The 20,944-nt window shown below is 41.9% G+C and overlaps 1 protein-coding gene across 3 annotated transcripts in view; it reads left to right on the top strand.

Moving 5' to 3' along the window:
• The first annotated feature begins 1,005 nt into the window (after positions 1-1,005).
• Positions 1,006-20,944, top strand: part of FASN (fatty acid synthase) — a 40,122-nt gene continuing 20,183 nt past the window's right edge. For 2 of the 3 annotated variants that reach the window (XM_026036892.1, XM_026036893.1), the window contains exons 1-14: positions 1,006-1,104; positions 7,125-7,268; positions 8,115-8,267; positions 9,548-9,721; positions 10,648-10,848; positions 11,314-11,436; positions 12,065-12,180; positions 12,446-12,580; positions 14,405-14,864; positions 15,232-15,419; positions 16,208-16,397; positions 17,425-17,519; positions 17,894-18,028; positions 18,341-18,544. In XM_026036892.1, the coding sequence (XP_025892677.1) occupies positions 7,142-7,268; positions 8,115-8,267; positions 9,548-9,721; positions 10,648-10,848; positions 11,314-11,436; positions 12,065-12,180; positions 12,446-12,580; positions 14,405-14,864; positions 15,232-15,419; positions 16,208-16,397; positions 17,425-17,519; positions 17,894-18,028; positions 18,341-18,544 (2,301 nt within the window). In that variant the 5' untranslated portion in view covers positions 1,006-1,104; positions 7,125-7,141. The remainder of the gene's footprint in view (positions 1,105-7,124; positions 7,269-8,114; positions 8,268-9,547; positions 9,722-10,647; positions 10,849-11,313; positions 11,437-12,064; positions 12,181-12,445; positions 12,581-14,404; positions 14,865-15,231; positions 15,420-16,207; positions 16,398-17,424; positions 17,520-17,893; positions 18,029-18,340; positions 18,545-20,944) is intronic. The other variant, XM_026036891.1, reaches the window with a different exon arrangement.

A 20,944-nucleotide genomic window follows, 5' to 3' on the forward strand; every position in this document is an offset into this window, starting at 1 on the left:
GCTTCGTTTTGCTGAAATGTAAGTAGTACATGCTACAGAGGGAACAGGCAAGAGGTACCTCTAGCCTATATGGTGCTCTTTCCCTTTCTCTCTGGAGAGAGAGGAAAGGGCAGATGCAGGCCTCCGCGCCGTGGCAGGGAGCCCGCGCGGCCCCCGCCCCTGCCGCCAATCACGCCGGAGCGGCGGGCCCGGGCACGGGGCGAGGCGTCCACGGCCGGCGTGTTCGCCTGCCCTGTGGTAACCCCTACGCCGCGCTCCGCCGGGGTGAACGACCGCACGCCGTGCGGGTGCTGCTCGCTCGCCGGCAGCCCAGCAGCCGCCTCTCAGAGCTCACCACATCGCCTTATCGCTTAGCAACACCCACACGGGCCTCGCGATTGGCCAGCCGGCGTCCCCCGTCCACACGCCCCCACCTCCGGATTGGGCACCAGCCCGTGACTGAGCGTCCGTGGGGAGAGCCCCTTCCTTTGTGCAGCGCGGGTCCGCGTGGGTACTGATCGGCTCGCGCACCTCGGGCAACGTACGCGCGCCTCGCTGGGCCGCGGTGCCGGCGGTATCGCATCAGTTCTCTAACGATGTTCCCACGCAGCAGGAGGCGGCCACGGGGGCCGTGACGAGGGATCCGGCGGCGGCCGCTACGGGCCGGAGCGAAGCAAGGCACCGCCCGCCGGGCCCGGCCTCTCACAGCCTCTGGTTCGGGGGCGGGGCGCTGGACCTGGCGCTGTGCCGCGGGAGCGCGCCCGGGTCCGCCCCGGCTCGAGCACCGGGTGCGTGTCCCCTCCTCTCGCGGAGCTGCTCCAGCGGGCAGGGGGTTGGCATCACCCCAGGGCCGGCTCCGGGTGGCCCTGCCCCGGCTCTCATTGGACTGCGCCAAGGAGTAAACTGTCAGCCCATGTGGCGTGGCCGCCGGAGGTTGCGGCTGCTTAAATAGCGGTGGGAGCTAGAGGGAGACAGTGAGGAGAGCGCGGAGTGGCGGCTGGTGCGCAGCCCGGTACCGGCTGTTGCAGCGCTCGCATCCCCACGGAACCCCTTCTACAGTAGCCCGGTCCCAATACGGAGCTGACGCTAGGGCCCACCGGCACGGAGCCTTACGCACCTGCGCAGGTACCGGCGGTACGGCGGCTGCGGCCATGATCTGGGAGGGGAGCGCCGCCCGCCGTTCCCGCGTGCGGCCGCCTCCAGCATCCGCGCCGAGAGGCTCCATCTTGCCTTTTCCGTAGCGCGGGGGCTCTATGGCGGGGCTCTATGGCGGGGCTGTGCGGGGATATGGAGGAGGTGTGTGTGTGGGGGGGGATTCGCGTTGGCTCGGCCTGCGCCAGGCGCAGGTTCCGTTCCGGCCTTGCCCCGCAACTTGGCTGCCGGACTGCCCTTCCCCTGTACGGGGGCTACAGCTCTGAGCTCCGAGAGTCGCCCGTCCAGGGCGCTCTACTCGCCCGCCGAGCAAGGCGGAGCGGCGCGGGAGGCTGCGCTGCTGCATTGTGGCGCCAGCGCTCGGCCATCTTGCGGCGCGCAAGGGCCCCGCCACTGCGCCCCTTCCCCCGCACCCGCCGCCCTGCGGCGCGGAGAGGCGCGGCCAGGACAACGGCGCGATGCTGCTTGGCGCGGTCTGGGGCTCCGCCGATCGCGCCCTCCCGTGGTCCGGCCCGGAGCCCTTCGGTGTCTGCAGAGCGTCATGCGTCGCCGCGCGTGGCCGTGGGGGCGATGGGGGCCTGGAGTGGCGGCGGGGCGGGCCGAGCTCGGCGCTGCGCGGTCCCGGCGTGGAGCCAGCGGTGCCCTGCGCCGGCCTCTCCGACCGAATCACCTGGCACGTGGCAGCATTAGGACCGCGCTGCACTATTTTCTCTCCTAGCCATTCGTGGGCTAGAAAATAGTGGATAAGGAAGCTTGTAGGCAGGTATTTGACCGCCTCCATATTCAAAGGTGACAATACATACTAGGAAACCTTCCCCAGAAAAGGCATCACACATACTAGTCGACTCCCTTTTCCCACTTGAATATAAACCCATTTCCTGAGTGAAATAACCTCACCGATTGTCCGCTCATTTTTTCATGCCAAAGTTTTGTCCATCTCTCTCTGCAGCCTCCTTTTTGCCCTCTTAAATACTGAATGCAGATTTTGCTAGCTAAGAGACTTGTGTGCTCAAATAGAAGCAAGTTATATCAGAACAATTTGTTAACTTACATAATTTTTCAGAGCCCAACATCAGTGGCTTTGCAATCTGTCTTGCTTTGAAGTGCTGGAGTAAAATCGTTACAATCATTTCAGCAAGATGTTCACTCTTCTTGCAGCCTCTAAGCTTTTTGAAACACATTGAAAATAATAACCTAGCTTCAAAGTCTGCATTTATTGGATGAATTCAGAGGACAATGCCCTAAATGGCATTATATTAAAATATATTAAAAAATATATTAAATATAAATAAATATAAATAAAAAAATATATATTAAAAAATCCAATATAGTGATTATGGAGACGTACCTTATGGAGACTAATCCATTCTAATTATCGGGGGGTCTAAATGATGTCACAGACAAAATCCAACTTTATCTCCTCAAATAACATTTTGAACTAAACTCTTTTCTACTGAATAATTTATTTAAATATGAAAGCACACTACCACTTTTCGCTTCCTGTGTGGTCAGTGGGACAAATCCAGTCTTGAAGCACAGGTGACTAAAAGGTCTTTGTAAAATTGAAGCTGTAGCATGCAAACTGACAGTAATCAAATACTTTCAAAAAACGAAAACCATCTTGTGTTGACTTTTATTTTGTAAAGTGTTTCTTTTTTTCTTTTTAAAAGATATAGCTGTTTTAAACAGCTCTTTCCGTAAGTGAACTTCCTATGTAATGACAGTTTTAATTACTAGTTCTAGAAGCACAGATGAATACCAAAATCATATTTAGATTATTAGATGTTGGAAAACCTGGATTATGTTCTAATAACACTTAAACTAAAGAAGCAAACCATCACCTCTGCTGAGGGAAGCTATGGAAGACCCTTGAATGTTTCCTGCTAAGATAATGGACACTCCAAAGAAAGGTCAGACTTGGGCTGTCAAAAACAGGAGCAGTCAACCATGAATAAACTCACCAAAATAATAGTGAAATAAATAAAAGCAAGGTACCCATGTTTAGAAAACTGAACTACTTGTCAGGCAAAACAGAGTTCAGATGTTTTTGCTTATTTGCATTTATGTACTTTTGTTGCTGAACTGCTTAGTAAAGAATACTTCATCTCAATTTTATAATTAAATTTAAAAATATGTGTGTCCCATCAACCCTATCCTCTTTTTCCTCCCAGAGACTCAGGTGGGCATAGATACAACACATAAGAATATTATTATTAAAATTATTATTTTTGAAGTTTGGAATAATCAGGTAAAAATGATGAGAGAAGTCACACCCTTGTCTTTGAGTCCTTCCCTATTCCTCCTACTTCTCTCCCCCCTCCCCCACCTTCTCCCTTCCTGCAAAAAAATCTTACAATTTCAATGGGTGTGAGGATATTCTTGTAGGGATTCTTTTTTTTTTTTTTACTGGATTCTTTTTTTACTGGATAAGTGAGGTGCTGATGAATGGCTGTCTTAAATGCTTAAATGCAGTGAAGAAGAATATTTCAGCTTACAAGTAGGCATGATAATAGCACTGAACTTGCATGAAACAAGTATCACATACACAGAGAATATGATTAATAAGGTATAAAATGATTGAAGAAGTGAACTAGCATCAATAAAAAAAAACCCAACCTTGTCAAGTGGTTAATGTGGGAGGCAGATAACCAGAGCACAAGTATAAAGTGATGAAAGTGGATGCTAGTCAATAATACTGTCAGGGGTGGTTGGTTATTACAAGTGACAAACTGAATGAGTCAGCAATGTAATATCATTGCAAAAAAATATTGTGTAAATCTAAAGAAAATCTTAGGGTAAACAAAGGGAAAGAATGTTAGAAATCTAATTGTCTCCAGCAGAATACAGCTTTAAGAAATGTGAGAATTCTTTTTATCCATTTTTACCTTTTCTTACTTCCTTGCTTTTTACATATGTTCTTATTCACCATGTTCATCAAATGTAATGGAAACTTCTTTTGCGTATTTGTTGTAGTCCAATCTATAATAGAGCTGCAGAAGTCATCGTCTTTCCTGATCTGTGCTATGTCCTGTACTTCAAACTGTCAATATATCCTCTATAATCTAAGAAAAGTGAGTCTCTAATATAATAAGATAATACAGTAACAGCTTTTTGAACTAATGTCAATAAACTTGAAAATAGTCTACTTGCTTTCTATCTGCCAAAGAAGACTGAAGATGACATTGATTGCTGTAATGTCTCTTTTAATTGTTGATTATTTGGGGATGACTTAGAATTTATGGTTTTTTTCCTTTCCGTGCTTGAATTTTCCACTGTAGTTCCACACTGTCTGTCAAATCAGTCCATATGTTGATTGTTATCTCTGACTTTGGCATCGGGAGACTTCGCAGTCTAAATCCTTCCAGTTATTTTGTATAAAAATCCTTAGATTGTGGCTCTCCTTACCCCGTTCACCTATCTAAAATTAATTTGAGGCATCTCTTTCTTCTGTGATTTGATTACTGTAGCATTTTTTTCTCTGCCTTTGACAAAGTCTTGCTCAACTACATTCATAACATGTTGGCAGAGATTGCTTTTCTGATAAGTTCCACTTTTCTACTCTCCCAGGAGAATATTTTATCCAGATTGCTAATACCTGGATGGAGACTTTTTAGGAGTTTTGTGATATGGGATGGCAAGGGACAATCAAAGAAGTGAAGAAATGCAACTTTTTGTCCCTTCAGATCCTGCAGCAAAGAGCTATGACATAAAATTTAGTTTAATCACATATATCTCTCATTCTGTGCTTAGATTGAAAGCTCCGTGCCTCAGATTCTTTCCCACTCTGCTTGTAGGGCAGAACTGCTGCAAGGCAGAGCTGCAGCCCTTGATCAGATGTTCTAGGCACAGTGGTGATGCCAACAACAGAACTGGCCTGCTAGACTTGAGAATTGGAGGGAAAAAAAAAAAAAAAAGGTTAGAGGGCAGTAGATTGGACCTGTTAGTACCTACTGTGTTTTTGGGGTATAGTTTCTAAGCAAGGTCCTTAAGTGTTTGTGTCTAAAACCAGTAGCAATGCTCTTTTTCCCAACTGAAAGAATAATCAGAGTAGCATAGAATTTTATCCCAGAGGAGGTTTTAGATGGATTCACCAAGGGAAAATTACACTTAATCAACTTGATAGCCTTCTCTGATGGACCGACTGGCTGGGTAGATGAGGGGAGAGCAGTGGTTCTCGTCTCCTCTGTAAAGCTTTTGCTACTGTTTTCTGTAGCATCCTCAGGAGCAAGCTAATGACGTACAAGCAAGATGAGTAGTGAGGTGGACTGAGAAAGGGCCGAACAGCAGAGCTCAGAGGGTTGTGGTCAGTGGCACGAAGTCTAGCTGGAGGCCTGTAGCTAATAGTATCTCCCAGGGTGAATACTGGGTCCCGTATTGTTCAATTTTTTCATTAGTGACCTGAGTGAAGGGACAGAGTGCACCAGAGCAGGTTGCCCAGAGAGGTTGTGAAGCTGCTCAAAGCCTTCTGGACAGGGTCCTGGACATGTTGTCCCAGGTGATTCTACTAGAGGAGGGGAGTCGGACAGGATGATCTGTAGAGGTCCCTTCCAATCTTAACCATTCTGTGATTCTGTGGTTCTTTTGTCTAAAGTATTTAGTATGAGGCTGAGAAATCCAAGATACCCTTTTGGGAATCATTCCATTTTTGCTCCCAGAAGGAATGGGTTGGATGGGGTAATCATCTCTTCTACTTCTCAGTATTACACATTGCATAATTCTGCAGTTACTCCACAGATCTAAGTGAAGATAACTACTGAAAGCAAGAAGGGTAAAACAAATCAGGCAAGGTCTGTGGTATTGTGTGGTGTCTGGGCTACACCTTAGCAAAACCTTGCAAACTAAAGGTCTTTGCTTCTCCTATACACTCCCGCACACCCATGCCCCAGCTCTTTGAGTCATGGGAAGATACTATGCCTGTGTAGCATATGGGTGGAAGAAAGGCCTATTTCTCGCTCAAAAGCGTCAGTTATTTCTGAAGGAGGAGGATGCAGAACTGCAAGGCAAGCGATCCTGATTCTCTTGCTAGATGAAGTTTATTGGGTTGGGAAAACTGTTATGCAGAGAATCTTCTGAGATTACCCACTGGTGCTGTTTTGTGCTGGAAAGATGATTGAGCACAGGAGTATTTCTGCTAAGTACCTGACAAAACTTTGGTGCATAATCTCTGTTAGAGATTAAAATATAGGTAATATGTAACAGTCTTAAAAGTCATTAGGATAGCCTTCAAGCTATTTAAATACCTATTTTTTTTCACTGTGACTTTTTTTTGTTATTAAAATCTCATGCATGAATCCAAGACAATATTTTCTTTCCCCCCACACCCCGCACCCGGTAGAATACTTGTGACTTGTGTTTTAAAGCAGCACCTTCTGCCCATGGGCTCAATTCCCCACAGTTCTCTAACTGCCAGTTATATGTTTTTGGTTAACACCTTACATATAAAACTTTTTTAAAAAATTTTTTTCTTCAAGTATATAGAATGATGTTAAAATGTATGTCCTCTCTGTGCTTTGTTGACAAAAAAAAAATCTGATTCCTTATTCTGAACTTAGTATTTAACTTTGGAATGATGGTAGAACTTGTTTTGCTGCCTGTTAGGTTTGCCTTGTAATTATGTATTTTACTGTATGTATTTCTTAATTTCCCCACCCACATTTGCTCCAGCATATTAATCTTTCTCCTCAGCAGGCTTCACAGAGGCCCTTCATCTGGTAAAGGCAGACCTGTTCATTCTCTAGTTGTTGTTATAGAATGTGGTGGTTTGAGTCCAGCACTCCACATTTTTTTTTCTCCATTGTTCCCACCAATCTTGCTGTTAATTTGTACAGGTAGGATAACTTTTTATACTGAAGGCTCCATGGGCTGTTCCTGTGTGGGTGTTTTTCCTGCAAACACAGTTGTTTGTCATAACACGTCAGGAAGGCTAGAGACGCAGGTAGTCTCATACTCTTTGTGAAAGCTTACTGGTCCTACTGCTTTCTGGATCTTGGCAGCAGGGAGAAGTTAAGAGATGGAGGACGTGGTGATTGCAGGCATAGCAGGAAAATTGCCGGAATCGGAGAACTTGCACGAGTTCTGGGAGAACCTGCTTAATGGAGTTGATATGGTCACAGAGGATGATCGGAGGTGGAAACCAGGTGAGCACACCTGTCACTCCTTTTGGAGCCTTGACTTCTGAAGTTTTCAGGTGAACTGTCCTATGAAAAATTGAAAAAAGTGAAGAATTTTATCCAATAGAGAAACCGTGATAGAATTTATAAAATCGCTTCTGATACAGGCACTAGGAAATTCAGGAACAGAATATCTCTATAAAAGTGTTTTGTAATCCATTTAATAATAAGCTCTATATAGCTTTTTTATAGAAAAATAAAAAAAAAACAATACTTTTAACAGTGCAGCTTAACACAGTAACGTCATGAATCTTGGTCCTGCTGTTGACAGCCATGGTGATAACTCCTCAGACAGTTTTATGAGTTCAGAAGTAGCAGAGAGACTATTCAATGATTTATGCCTTTTTACAATGTTCTTCTCTGTTTGATTGTCTCTTTGAAATATTTGGCCTGTATCTGTCTAATTCAAAGCTCATGATTTGTGAAAGTGAAAAGTAGCTTTTGTTTTTCTTCTAACTGGTGACTGATTGGAGCCACTGATACAGTTTGCATATGTGCTTGACATAACTTGCCCAGGCACAGATATTTACAGTCAAATAGATGCATTTTTGCTGACATATTCTGGAAAATAACTAATCACAATCCTTTTTGTTAACATCACTTTCTAATACCCATATGGGATCTATGGAGATGGGATGCTCCATGGTCTCATAGCATTCTGGGTGTTGCAATATGGAAATGAGGTTTCAGTGTAATAAAGAATCAGCTATGGTCATGCTGCTCTCACTTCCTCCTCTCCCTCCCCCTAGCCCAGGATACTAAGTGCTTCAAAGAATATGTAATCTGTGACACGGTGTTGAATTCTCTTCTCAGGAATCTATGGACTGCCCAAGAGAAATGGAAAGCTCAAGGACATAAGCAAATTTGATGCATCATTTTTTGGGGTTCACCCAAAACAAGCCAATACGATGGATCCTCAACTTCGTTTGCTATTAGAAGTTTCTTACGAAGCTATTTTGGATGGAGGTAAGCAACTGATTGACTGAAGGGGGAGAATTTTGCTGTATTACATTTGTGCATCAGGTGCAGATGTTCATCAGTGTGATGAGAGTTCTAACATGATAAAGCTATCACAGTAGGGAGGAGACGAAAGAGTTAGAACACAACCGTGATTTCTAGAGTTTGAAGTAGGAAGTCTGCACTGATTCTATGAAATCTGTTGGTAGAGAACAACCAATACTGAAGGAACAGCTTAACAGCTACCAGTGGAAGAGCTTTTGTACATTGGTGTCCCTGTCCTCCTGCTCTATCATAATATTCCAAAATAGATCTCTTTGAGTGCTAAGACAGAGGGCATAATTACAATTACAATGGAAGAAGACTCAGAATTCCTATCCAGGGTTTAAAAAGAATGGCAGGTGCCCTAGTGAGTTCCTTTGCGTTGGCCAAGTTCATTGAAAATATGTGGCATTTGAACTACTACCATAAAAAGTTTACCTAGGGGATGTTCTTTCAGAAATTGGAGCCTCCTTTCTCCGTCACCACCAATATCCTGAGCTTTTTAATTACTTACCCATAGAGCCAAATTTTGTTCTTAATCAGCTTCACATCTGAACATAAGAAACATGAGGACAAAGTTGGAAACAGCCAACAGTCAGTATTGACAAATTGGACTGAAGCTCAACAGCCAAGCAGCAGGTGTCAAGGGTCTGGATAGTCTGCTTGTGTCCAGAATTGCTGCAGCACAGAAAATAGAGACTGCTGGAAGTCAAAGTTGCCGTGCAGCCTTTCAGAGCGGCGTTGTTTCTTACTCCAGTTTGTTGGGTTTTGTACTTAATAGTTCTAGTACTTCCAAGGTCTCTAGTGTGGGTAGGTAGATACTCTTGTGCTCATAATTTTTATTCCCTTCTGTATGCTAGTTTCCCAAACACTGGAAGTCAGTTGTTGGCTTATCTGATCAGCATTTGTATTTTGTGTAATCCATGCCACTTCTATACAAGACTTCAGCAATGTTCTGAACAAAGGGGAAAGCTATCCCAGGGCAATATGTTCTCATCAGCAAAACAGTGCTGAAGTTCTGAGGGTCTCTGATGTAAGATTTATAAGGCCTATAATTGAAGGAAGCAGAGAGAGAAGTATTGGTAAGGGAAAGATGTCTAAGGGAAAGGGTACAGGTCTGCCAGGAAGAAGTAGTAGAAAGCTGTATTTCATGATCCAGTACCAGAAGATACCTGATATGGTATTTCCTTAGTTTGCACTTCATTGTGAATTTGTCTGCCATAATCTACCTTCCAATATTCCCATAGGTATTAATCCAGGCACCCTTCGTGGCACAGACACAGGTGTGTGGGTTGGTGCAAGTGGATCAGAAGCTGCTGAAGCTTTTAGCCAAGATCCAGAAGAGCTTTTGGGGTACAGCATGACTGGCTGCCAGCGTGCCATGTTTGCCAACAGGATTTCCTACTTCTATGATTTAATGGGTAAGTGACCCAAAACATGTCGGTGCTGATGAGTAATTTCAATTCAGACATGATTGTACTGGGAGATGGGAGGGATATGATAACACAGACCATTCTGGGAGAAAAAAGAAGCAGGTAGTGATTGTAAGGAGGCAAGTGGGAAGCAAAAAAAATAAGTGGGAGGTTCATTGTAAGGCTTTATACCTCATATGTTGATGGGCATAGCTGGCATTCATCTTAAGGAAAATGAAAACAGTTGCAGAATGCCATCAGAAAAAGGGTCCAGATTTTTGCTTTGAATATCCTTTAAACTGTTACTTGATAGCCAGTCATATAGAAGTTTGCCTAGAGGTGAACTGACTAGAAGAAAAGAAATGTAAAAAGGTGACTGTTTGTTTGTTTGCTTCTGCTTAAGCAAAATGAAAGAGCTGAGGGAAGTACCAAAATGTATATCAAAGGCATAGGCATGAACAGAAAGTGTCTCACTATTCGAAGATAAGGAAGAGATGTGGGAATTTCTATGCAGAACAGCTGGAAATTGCAATCATGGCAAAGTCAGCACCAGAAAGAGGTGGTGTTTTACTGATGAGAACAGAGAAATAGATGAGGCCTGCCAGCCATAATACAATTTCTTTTTTCAATAGAGATTGATGCATGTAATGTAAAAAGCTACCCATAAATCCAAGTTGTTGCATTATTTCTATTATTTTTATTCTTTCCTGTGCCTTATTATCTGGTGTGCAGGCAAAGATGATGATGTTTGTGTCCCAGTGTATCAGGATTACCTTTAATGTTATATAGCAACTTTTACTTAGCTTTCTTTGGATACGTGTCCCCTAATCTGGTAGTCTTAGCAACCAGCTCCAGAAAACGAGCAGTAAAAAGAAAGCTTTTGTTAATTAGTGCGTGTTTTTGTTTTACCCTGTCTGCCCTTCCTGTTTCCTAAGGACCGAGCATAACTATTGACACAGCCTGCTCCTCTAGTCTCATTGCGCTGGAAAATGCTTACAAGGCAATTCGTCATGGGCAATGTAGTGCAGCCCTGGTAGGGGGTGTTAACCTTCTGCTAAAACCCAACACTTCTGTGCAGTTCATGAAACTTGGTATGCTTAGTCCTGATGGTGCCTGTAAGGCCTTCGATGTTTCAGGTAAGGCATTAGCACCAATTATTGCTGTGTTGTTTGAGTCTTATTGCTGAGACTGTAACGTGATACTCCTGTAAAATTCCTGTAAAAAAAAAAAAAAAAAAAAAAAGATAGCTGGTGTTGTAGCTGTTCTTACGTACTTCATTTGAAACATATCCTGATCCTTATCTATGTTACATACCTAATTGAATCTGGAAAATTAACTGTGGAGGATTAATTGTGTGGTTCATTTCAGTACCATTGAGAAGATCTTGAGATCTCTTGACAGAAACCCTAATTCATCATTTGTGATAGGCATACAGTATTTTGAGGGTATGCATCTTTAAAACAAATGCCTATATTGTATTCTCAAATCAATGTTGAACAGTGCTTAGGAATGAGCTTAGGAATGCACTTGAGTGTATGCCGCTTTCCTACCTAAGCAAAACTCTTCAGGTTAGAGACTTCTTGTTCTTTATCTATTCACAGGAAATGGATACTGTCGCTCTGAAGCTGCTGTTGTTGTTCTTTTGACCAAGAAATCCATGGCTAAACGGATTTATGCCACAATTGTCAATGCTGGAAGTAACACTGATGGTTTTAAGGAGCAAGGTAGGCCTTGAGCTCAGAGAAGTGAGATAGGACAAGTCTGTGCAGTCTTGAGTCTTGTTCTTCAAAAACAGAGGCATATGGCTATTACAGAGTTCACTTTCTCTAAGCCTGAGGGTTTTTTTTGTTTTTGATTTTTTTCCTTCTTTCAGTAATACAGAGCTCAGACCTTTATTTTGTAAAGGAGTCCAAGGAGGCAAATGGAATGTCTGTGTTACTAGTTCTGACTTCCTCAGAATACCTTTGTAATAACTTTGTGTTATGTAGACATTAGATATTTTTATTACTGGGAGTCTTTCCCTGCTGCCCTTTCATTTTTCCCACCCCCCAGTCATGGACACTCAGAGTTTCATGTGGCCTGCTGGGTACCTTACAATATCCTGTTAATATCTTCTCATGCCAGTCCAATTTCTGTTCCATACTAGCTCCATTTCTGGATCCTCTTCATCTCCAAAGAATATGAGGCATTTAAGCTTAGCCATAGGTATAAATCCTTTATTTTTAAAAAAAAATTATTTTACTTTATTTTAATTTTTTAACTTAGTAGGCCTAACCATTTAAAAAGATAAAAAGACACTAAAACCAAAATCCTCTAGTGGAAGAGAGGAATTAGTAGCAATTTTGTTCCTAGGTGTGACCTTCCCATCTGGAGAAATGCAGCAGCGGTTGGTCAGCTCTTTGTACAGAGAATGTGGTATCAAGCCGGAAGAAGTGGAGTATGTTGAAGCTCATGGGACAGGTACCAAGGTCAGCATGGGCTATTCTACTTTTTTTTGCTTTTTTTGTTTCCTGTTGTCTTCCCCGGCACCGCTTTTCACACTTTCTTCAATTTATTCCTTGTAGTTTCAAATTAAACATGAAGGAACTGTATTTCCTCCCATATAACAGTTACTCGAATGTGTGCTTCTTCATGGCTTCTGGATTTTACCAGGGATCTTTGCTTTTTAGGTCTGTTTCTTCTGCACATTTTGGAAGTGTTAGCTGACTGTCATTATGATTGTTTCCTTACTAGGTTGGTGATCCACAGGAAGTAAATGGCATTGTAAATGTCTTCTGTCAGTGTGAGAGAGAGCCACTGCTGATTGGTTCAACAAAGTCAAATATGGGTCATCCAGAACCTGCCTCTGGACTTGCAGCATTAGCAAAGGTAATGCACTGCTTAAGGACGAAAATGATGGCTTTTGGGAAAGTTTGCCGTGAGCCAGGAAAAGATGTAAGCTTATAATTAATTCAGATGATTCTCACTTACTTCATTACTTCTTGCTTCATCTGCAAATACTTTTAAAAGTGCAAGTGGTTGTGCTGACAGCTGGACATGAGTGCTCAGGTGACCGTTGGACAGGATGTGTTCAATACACACGTTTTTTTTAAAAAAATTGTCCTGTTCTGATGAATTCTGCAAGAGTTCGAACTGTGCTCAGAGGAAAGGCTTTGTGATCACCTTACTGATTATTCTTACACCAGAACTTCCAGACTCCACTGTAAGTCACTTGGGTTTGGAGGAGCTACAGGCAAAATAATTTAAATATTATAGGTAGGTGACATTGACTAATGAGGCAGTTTGGGTGGTTCTCATTGTCAGAGTTGATCCTTTTAGCTATTAGGGATATAGCTCTTCCTCATCTTCTAGCTGTCTCTTATGTTGGCAAGAAGCCAGGTGAGTCCTTCAGGATGTCAGACTACCAACTTGAATAGCTGGTTGTCTTAGCAACCATCTGGCCTACTAACTGCTGCTGTATACAGACAATCATCTATCAGTCTTGTCTCCTAAACTGCTTAGCAGAGATCTAGCTAATGTTCATGCTTGGTTGTAAGCCTATTAGTGAAAACTCAAGAGCCGTGCAGATTGAAGCAATGTACATTTTCACTGCTATTATTTTAGGCTCTTTAAAGTGCTTACTGTGACCTGAACACATATGACTCTCTGTGAATAACCTTGGAACAAGCTTGAATAAAGTTTGGAAACTGCACTGACCATTTCTTTTTAGATGAAAATATACTTTTAATTTACATCATCTGGGCTGATACTTCCTTCAGTAGAAGAAATGACAACTGACTTGTACCTCTTCAGAGGTACTATTTTGTAAGGTTGTAAGTAGTTTGTTTAGTGTAGTCCTGCTGTTGTCTGTCAGGACTGGATCATAACTCTTAAAGTGCTCTTTCTTAGCCTCAGTGTGTTTTAGAAAGGGTGCTAAATTGTGAAAAGGAGAAGTTTTTTGTGTCTTTCTTTTTTTTGGTAGGCCTCTGACATATGTTTTCTCACTCTTTTTCATAAGTTTTCTCATTTAACTTTGCATCCAGCTGTAGATTCTTATATATGGGCCCCTAACCTCACCATGACTGCAAAAATACCTTTTCCTATGCTTTTCTTTAAATTGTGCTGCGTCTGATTCCAAAATCTGGTATTTTGAAAGCACTTGAATCTTTATTTGGAAGGATGTGGGAAACTGGCTCGATTCTTTTGATGCTCTAACAGTTGGTCAGCACTTGGTATTTTAACCTGTGGAAGTTAATCAGAATAGCAGATAAAGGATCCTTCCAAGCCAGAAAATACACCAAGCCAAATGTCTCAAAAATAGCTACTGTCTCAGGCAGCCTGAAGTTATTGTAAACATTTTATTTTGTGGTTCCATAAAACGCTTTTGTATGTGAGATGTCAGTTAGGAAAGTGGATCAATGGGTTTCAGAATTGAAAATTCATTCTTATATATATGAAGAGATGAGCAGAAAACCAGCTTTTCCCAAGGTCAGTTTACTTAAATTCTGCTATCAGAAAAAAAAAAATTATTTGCATTTTTGAACTACTTGGCCTAATTAATTACTGTATAGCCAAGACAAAACCTCTTGATGGATCTGGGGTATACTCACTGTACTGTATACTCAAACCTGTATAAAAGCCATAGTGTTTAAGTGTATGCTATATAATCATTAAAAATAAAATGTGGAACACGGACTATTCTCTCTCTTTCAGGTCATTCTCTCTCTGGAACATGGGCTGTGGGCTCCAAATCTTCATTTCAGTACCCCAAATCCAGATATTCCTGCCTTACAAGATGGCTCTTTGCAGGTGGTTTGTAAACCAATACCAGTAAAAGGTGGCCTTGTCAGTATCAATTCTTTTGGCTTTGGAGGTTCTAATGCTCATGTCATTCTGCGGCCAAATGAGAAGAAACACCAACCTCTGGAGACTTGCACATTGCCACGACTGGTCCAGATCTGTGGCAGAACACAGGAAGCTGTGGATGTACTAATTCAAGAGAGTAGAAAGCACGGAGGATGCAGCCCGTTTCTACGTCTTCTCAGTGATATCTCTACGATTCCTGTATCTTCTATGCCTTACAGGGGCTACACACTAGTTGGCAGTGAGACTGATGTAAAAGAGGTCCAGCAAGTTCAAACATCTATTAGACCACTTTGGTACATCTGCTCAGGTAAGACTACAGCAGTGGGTCCAGGCTTCTGCATTCTTCTGTGGGCCTGAGGTTTGAGCTAGTGCATTCTGTGCATTATTTGCATTTATATGCATTCTCTTCCACTTTCTAGTCTTAAGGTATTGTCATGCAGCCCTTTACTAAATGTAGGAAACTCGTGTTCCCAGTGTTCTCTTTAATCTTTCCAATTTAGCTATCTTCATGTTATAGCAAAGGCTAGGAGAATGAAAAGCTTGATTTAGGTAGTATTAGAAATGTACCATGTTTTGCGCTCAGGTAGATTCTTCCACTGACAGAGCATGTATGTGATGTCTTTTCCTTCTATTGAGCCTTACCAAAACTCATATTCCCCTTGCTTATCCTACAGGCATGGGAACACAGTGGAAAGGTATGGGCCTGAGTCTGATGAAGCTGGATCTGTTTCGCCAGTCTATCCTGCGTTCAGATGAGGCTTTGAAGGACACAGGGCTGAAGGTCTCGGACCTGCTTCTGCAGGCAGATGAGAACACTTTTGATGACACAGTCCATGCATTTGTTGGACTAGCTGCTATTCAGGTAAGACTTAGTGAGTGGGGGAGGAGAACGTGGACTCTTTCCTAGACTTAATCCACTATGATTAGGTTCTGCTAATGTGTCTGTTTGGCTGGTAAAACATTGTGTGGATTATACTCATCAGTAACTTTGTGTAACCAGCAGGTGACAGCAATCTGTTAGAAATGTACCTTTGATAGCAGTCTGATGCATTTTTGATAGTTTTGGGTCCCATTGTTTTGAAGATGCTTGGTGGCGTGTTGACCTAAACTAATTTGTGCACATGCATGTATGTGGAGCAGCTTCTACCTTTAAGTGACTGAGGAATGCCTGAAGTTTTGTCTGTTTGTGTAAACAAGGTTTATAGAGTAGAATACTTCTGTATTTTACTTTCTAAAACTTCTTCTGAAAGTGAACTTAATGATATTAAATGAAATGTTTTTAACTCTAGATGAATGTCAGTGTGGGATTCAGTATTTGTTATTAAGATTCAAGTGACATGGAAAGCTGCCATTGACTGTACTCTGTACAGACATGTTCTTCTGCAACATCCTATTACTGAAAATAACTTCCTAGTGGAAACCTAAGTAATAGAGAGGTCCAAACAATTCTGAAGTCAATAGTGATTCTTGAGGTTGCTCTTAAGGGAGACTAGAACTGTACCTGTGAAGAAAATAGCAGTGAGGCCAAGAAGAATGTCTGTACAGAAAAGCCATTTTGTGATATACTCATTGCTGCTGTGTAACAAACCCTCTGAGGTATGTCACCTGTTTATTCTGGTGTGGAATCACCAATCTTACATTTCCCTGCAGATTGCCCAGATAGACATGCTGAAGGCTGCAGGTCTGCAACCCGATGGGATTTTGGGCCACTCGGTGGGAGAACTAGCTTGTGGCTATGCAGATAACTCCTTAAGTCATGAAGAAGCCATTCTTGCTGCTTATTGGCGAGGACGATGTGTTAAAGAGGCCAAATTACCACCAGGAGGAATGGCTGCTGTCGGTAGGTAGCTAGAAGTAGATCCTTACGAAATAGGTGATACCAGAAAGTACTTGTTCTCTGTTGCATAGTATTAGGGTAAAGGTGGTCTCTGAAATGTGTTGGTGGACACGACCATATCTATACAATTTTTGCTACTGCTGCCTTTTAACTGATGTAGAATGGGATATAAAATACTGAACTTAATATAACCGTAGCAAACTCCAGGCTTGAATACAGTAGAATTTTGGTCATCCATGCAAAACTAAGTGGAAATGGAGAGGTTTATTGGCAGGTGACAAATGACAGAAGTCCGATAATCTACTTGGAAAAAAAAAAAAAAGAAGATAAGACACTAGGGGTTTTGTCTCTTGAATTCCAGAGACAAAAAGATTTCTGATGTACAGAAGAATGAGGCATGAAACCAGAAAGATGTTTTCTGTATTGAGTAAATGTGAAATTTACTGCCATTATAGCTTGAGGGTGCCAGTGTTGTGATAGGACTGGCTCCTGTGTATTAACACTTAAGAAGCTCCCCTTAAGCAAGCTTTGCTCAGTTTTTCTTTGTCTCTGAGAAAAGTAAAGGATGTAATTTGGCCGTTATTTGGTAAAGTTTTGAGTTATGGTGTCTCGTGTTTTTAAAACTAAATGATTTTTTGCTGCATAATGGTTATTTTGCTTCTTATTGGTACTGTGGTCACTTAAAAGCTCTGGAACATGTCAGACAAAAGCTGTTGCAAATCTAATGCAGTAGGTTTGATGACTAGATTACTTGTAATCTTATTTTAACTGTTGCTCCAAAGAACTATCTAATTAAAACTTTCTTTTCCTTGATATTAAATGCATGACACTTATCACAGAACTCATCTTAGACTGCTGCATTTTTTTTCATAATGTGCTGTTGAGTTCAAGCTTTTCGGTGACTTTTATCCATGTAGTAGATGACCAGATTCTGTATGTGTGATGGCCTCCTACACAAGGCTCACAGCTCATTGCTAGAAAGACTTGTGTGTTGTCCAGTGATTTCTTTTTTTATTTTTATCTTCTACAGGTCTGACATGGGAGGAATGTAAGCATCGCTGTCCTCCAAATGTAGTACCAGCCTGTCACAATTCTGAAGATACTGTCACTGTTTCAGGGCCTCTGGTGAGCAAAGAACTAATGTGATATATACCCGAACTATGAGTGGGACTTTGAAAGCTCCAGTTTGGAGAAAATGAGAAGCCAAGTTAGAGATTAGCTTCTTGCAAAGGGAAGATAAAGTGGTGGGAGGGAACATGATGCTATTTATAAATTTAAACATTCAAATGTGCAATGGAAGACAGTGATGTGATGTTAGTGCCCTAGTGAGCTAGTAATTGCAGATTTCTCATGCTGAATGATGTTACAGTCATGGACATGATAAAACTCAGAAGGAGAGTAATCGCATCATGAGGTATGGCTCGCTCTAAGTGTTAAGTGTTGAAGCACACAGGCGGAGTAGTCTGATTGATCCAGATCCTTTCTATTTCTCTTCTTAGGACTCAGTGAATGAGTTTGTAGTCAAACTGAAAAAGGATGGTGTGTTTGCAAAGGAGGTGCGCAGTGCTGGGGTTGCATTTCATTCCTATTACATGGCATCTATTGCACCAGTGCTGCTCAGTGCCCTGAAAAAGGTAATATTACTCAATTACTGCTCACATGGCTTATTCTGAGACATCTGGGGTTTGAGTATAGGTGATGTTGAGCTCCAAGGGAATCCTTTTTTCTTTTAGGAGGGACGGAAATCTTTTGAAGAGTATGTAGACCTCTCTGATATGTATGGTTAAACATCCTGTGGCCTCAAGCAGAAAGATGTCCTGAGCAATAAATCTGAGAAAAATGGTCCATAAAGAGGGGAGAGGGAGGGATAGACTTGTTTTCGCCGGTCTTATTGTGACCTGTAACCTGTAATTCTCCTTCTCCTCCTGTATCTTACCTGTCTGTAGGTCATTCCAAACCCTAAGCCTCGTTCAGCACGGTGGATCAGTACATCTATCCCTGAATCTCAATGGCAGAGTGATCTGGCAAGGAATTCCTCTGCTGAGTATCATGTGAACAACCTGGTGAATCCAGTGCTGTTCCATGAAGGCCTGAAGCATGTTCCAGAGAATGCTGTTGTAGTGGAGATTGCTCCACATGCTCTCCTACAGGTATTGTGTTCAGTTATATCAGTAGGCTATTACGTAGGAGGCATATTGGTACGCTGCTGTAGGAAGGAGACTTTAGGAATACTACTTTCCTCATTTAGGAATTTAGGAATACTGCTTTCCTCATTCTGAGAATCCTTTCTCCAGTGGTTTTAAGTTTCTCCCATATTTAAGCGTTTTTTGTTTTGTTTTGTTTTTTTAAACACAAAACTTGTCTCAACAGACTACCACTTAAACACACTATCACTTCCCCACCCACCCATCTACATAGCTAACTTTATTCATTGCCACGCATTTCAGGTAGGCAATACTCAGCTTATTGAACTGTGCAATGAGTAGGAAAAGCCCTTAATCATTTGGATCGAATAGTGTTTTTGCCAAGAATGCAGCAGGGAATGAAAATGTGAAGCCTTAATAGCTTGGATTGCAATGCTGTCAGTTCTCACTTAAGATGAAAGGGTCAGGCATAGATCCTTATTTTGATAGGGAGCTTCAAAGGATGTAACAAAGAAATATGAGTGATCAAAAAACTCTTTTTCTTCCACCTCCCAGCCCTCAATAGTTATTTGGATACAGTGGGGATAAATGATATTGGGACAGAGGGAACAAGAATAGCAGAACAGTCTTTCTAGATGAAAGTCTCGTTATCTTCCGTGCTTCAACTTTAGTAGCAGGGTGGTTTGTTTTCTTTATTTTTAAACTAGTTCAGTCAATACTGAGCTCTTTCACTTCATTTGAAAAGTTTCATCAACAGACTGACACAGCCATAGCAATTCATTGAGAAAGGAAACATAATGATACACTAATATAATTAAAAGAATACAACATGCAGTGTTGTATCTCTTGCAGATAGTCACTGTATATCACATAAATCTTCAAGGAAGCAAGATTAGAGTCCCTGTTCCCAAATAAATATAATTTATGCTAATATTGATATGCATACTTTTAACCATGCTGCATTAAGTTTGAAGATTCTCAGAGTCTTATTAGGTGGTGTCCACCTCTCCTTTCTTCCTTTCTCCCTCAATAAGAGCTGAAAATGAACAATAGTTAATTTTTAGAAGTCTTGAGGTTGCCCAAGCGTTAATCCATAGTTGTTTTGTTTTTTGACTTGGAAAGTTTTGGCCTGAATGATTGTGGCAAAAAAAGACTAGGCTGCCGCTTTTGACTCCTAAGGGGGAGTTAAGTAGGTGAGAGTGTGTGGGAAAGGGAATGTTCATGGAGGTGGATTCTCTCCCTCACGTTTTCCCCCCCATCTTCCTGGAAATGTGATCGTCAGGTTATCATTATGCTGAAGCAAAGTTTTATTATATGGGAAGATACTAATTAGGTGGCTGTAGCTAAAACCAAACTTGTATGGCAATAGGTGCTCTGATCAATTTCCCAAATGCTTTAGCATTTATAACTTCAGATGTTCACAAAATGTCTTGTGCGCTTCACCTTTTTCAGAATGCCACCAAAACATTTGGTTTTTCCAAAACAATGGCTAGAGGTGTATATTTGGGAACTTTCTGAGAGTTGGAGGATGTTGTAAGCTTCTGCCCTCCTTGTCTGAGAAGTCTAACTGAGAGAGTGGATTACAACTCCTAGACAACTGTGTTTAGCCACATTGTCTAGGGTGATACGTACGTAATGACTGGTGATCACACTTAGCAAGCATACTGTGAAGCCTACTTCTTAAATACAAGCATATAAATAGTACTTTTTTTGTCCCCTTATGAGGCTGTAATGTGGTCTAAAGTCTCTGTGCAGTCTACAGAGATGTGTTTTTCCCACAAGATCAATGCCATGGGTCTTGTGGTTGTCCCTGAAAAGTTCAAGAGCTTTTTGTTGCTATGTGGCATGCTAGTGGTTAAAAGTCTAAGCAGAATCATAGTTCTTTTGCAAACAAGTTTTAGGGTTGTATAATATTTCTGAGTTCCAATCCAGTATGTGTGTGTCGTGGTGGGCTTATTTGTGCTTTGAAAGTTACTTCCAGACAGACAAATAAAGCAGAAGCAGAGCTTTTCACACAAATGGCTCCCTTTCTTCCATCCCCCAGTGAAAGTATTGTGGGTTTTTTTTTTTTTTTTTTTTTTTTTTTTTTTTTTTTTTTTTTTTTTTTTTGGTTTTTTTTTTTTATCTTCTGTTGAAATCCTCATACAATTCTGGATTCTAGTGCAAACAATTAAGGATTTTATCATCTAGCTTTGAGAGTGTCCTGGTTTTTCTTTCTCTCTCATATCCTTCTCCCATTTAAAGATGCAGTGTCAAATTAAAGTGCAGATGCCCAAGGCAAGGTTTTTGGTTTAATAGCTAATGTGTGGAAAATGCTGTAGGATCCTTCAAACTGAAAATGCCTGATCCTGGGAGTAAGAGTCTGAGCTGTGTGTGTTTGCGAAAGTGGGAGACTAGAGAAGATGA

The sequence above is a fragment of the Nothoprocta perdicaria genome, unplaced genomic scaffold (genome assembly GCF_003342845.1).
Source record: "Nothoprocta perdicaria isolate Ctin4 unplaced genomic scaffold, notPer1 scaffold_187, whole genome shotgun sequence".
Lineage (NCBI taxonomy): Eukaryota > Metazoa > Chordata > Aves > Tinamiformes > Tinamidae > Nothoprocta > Nothoprocta perdicaria.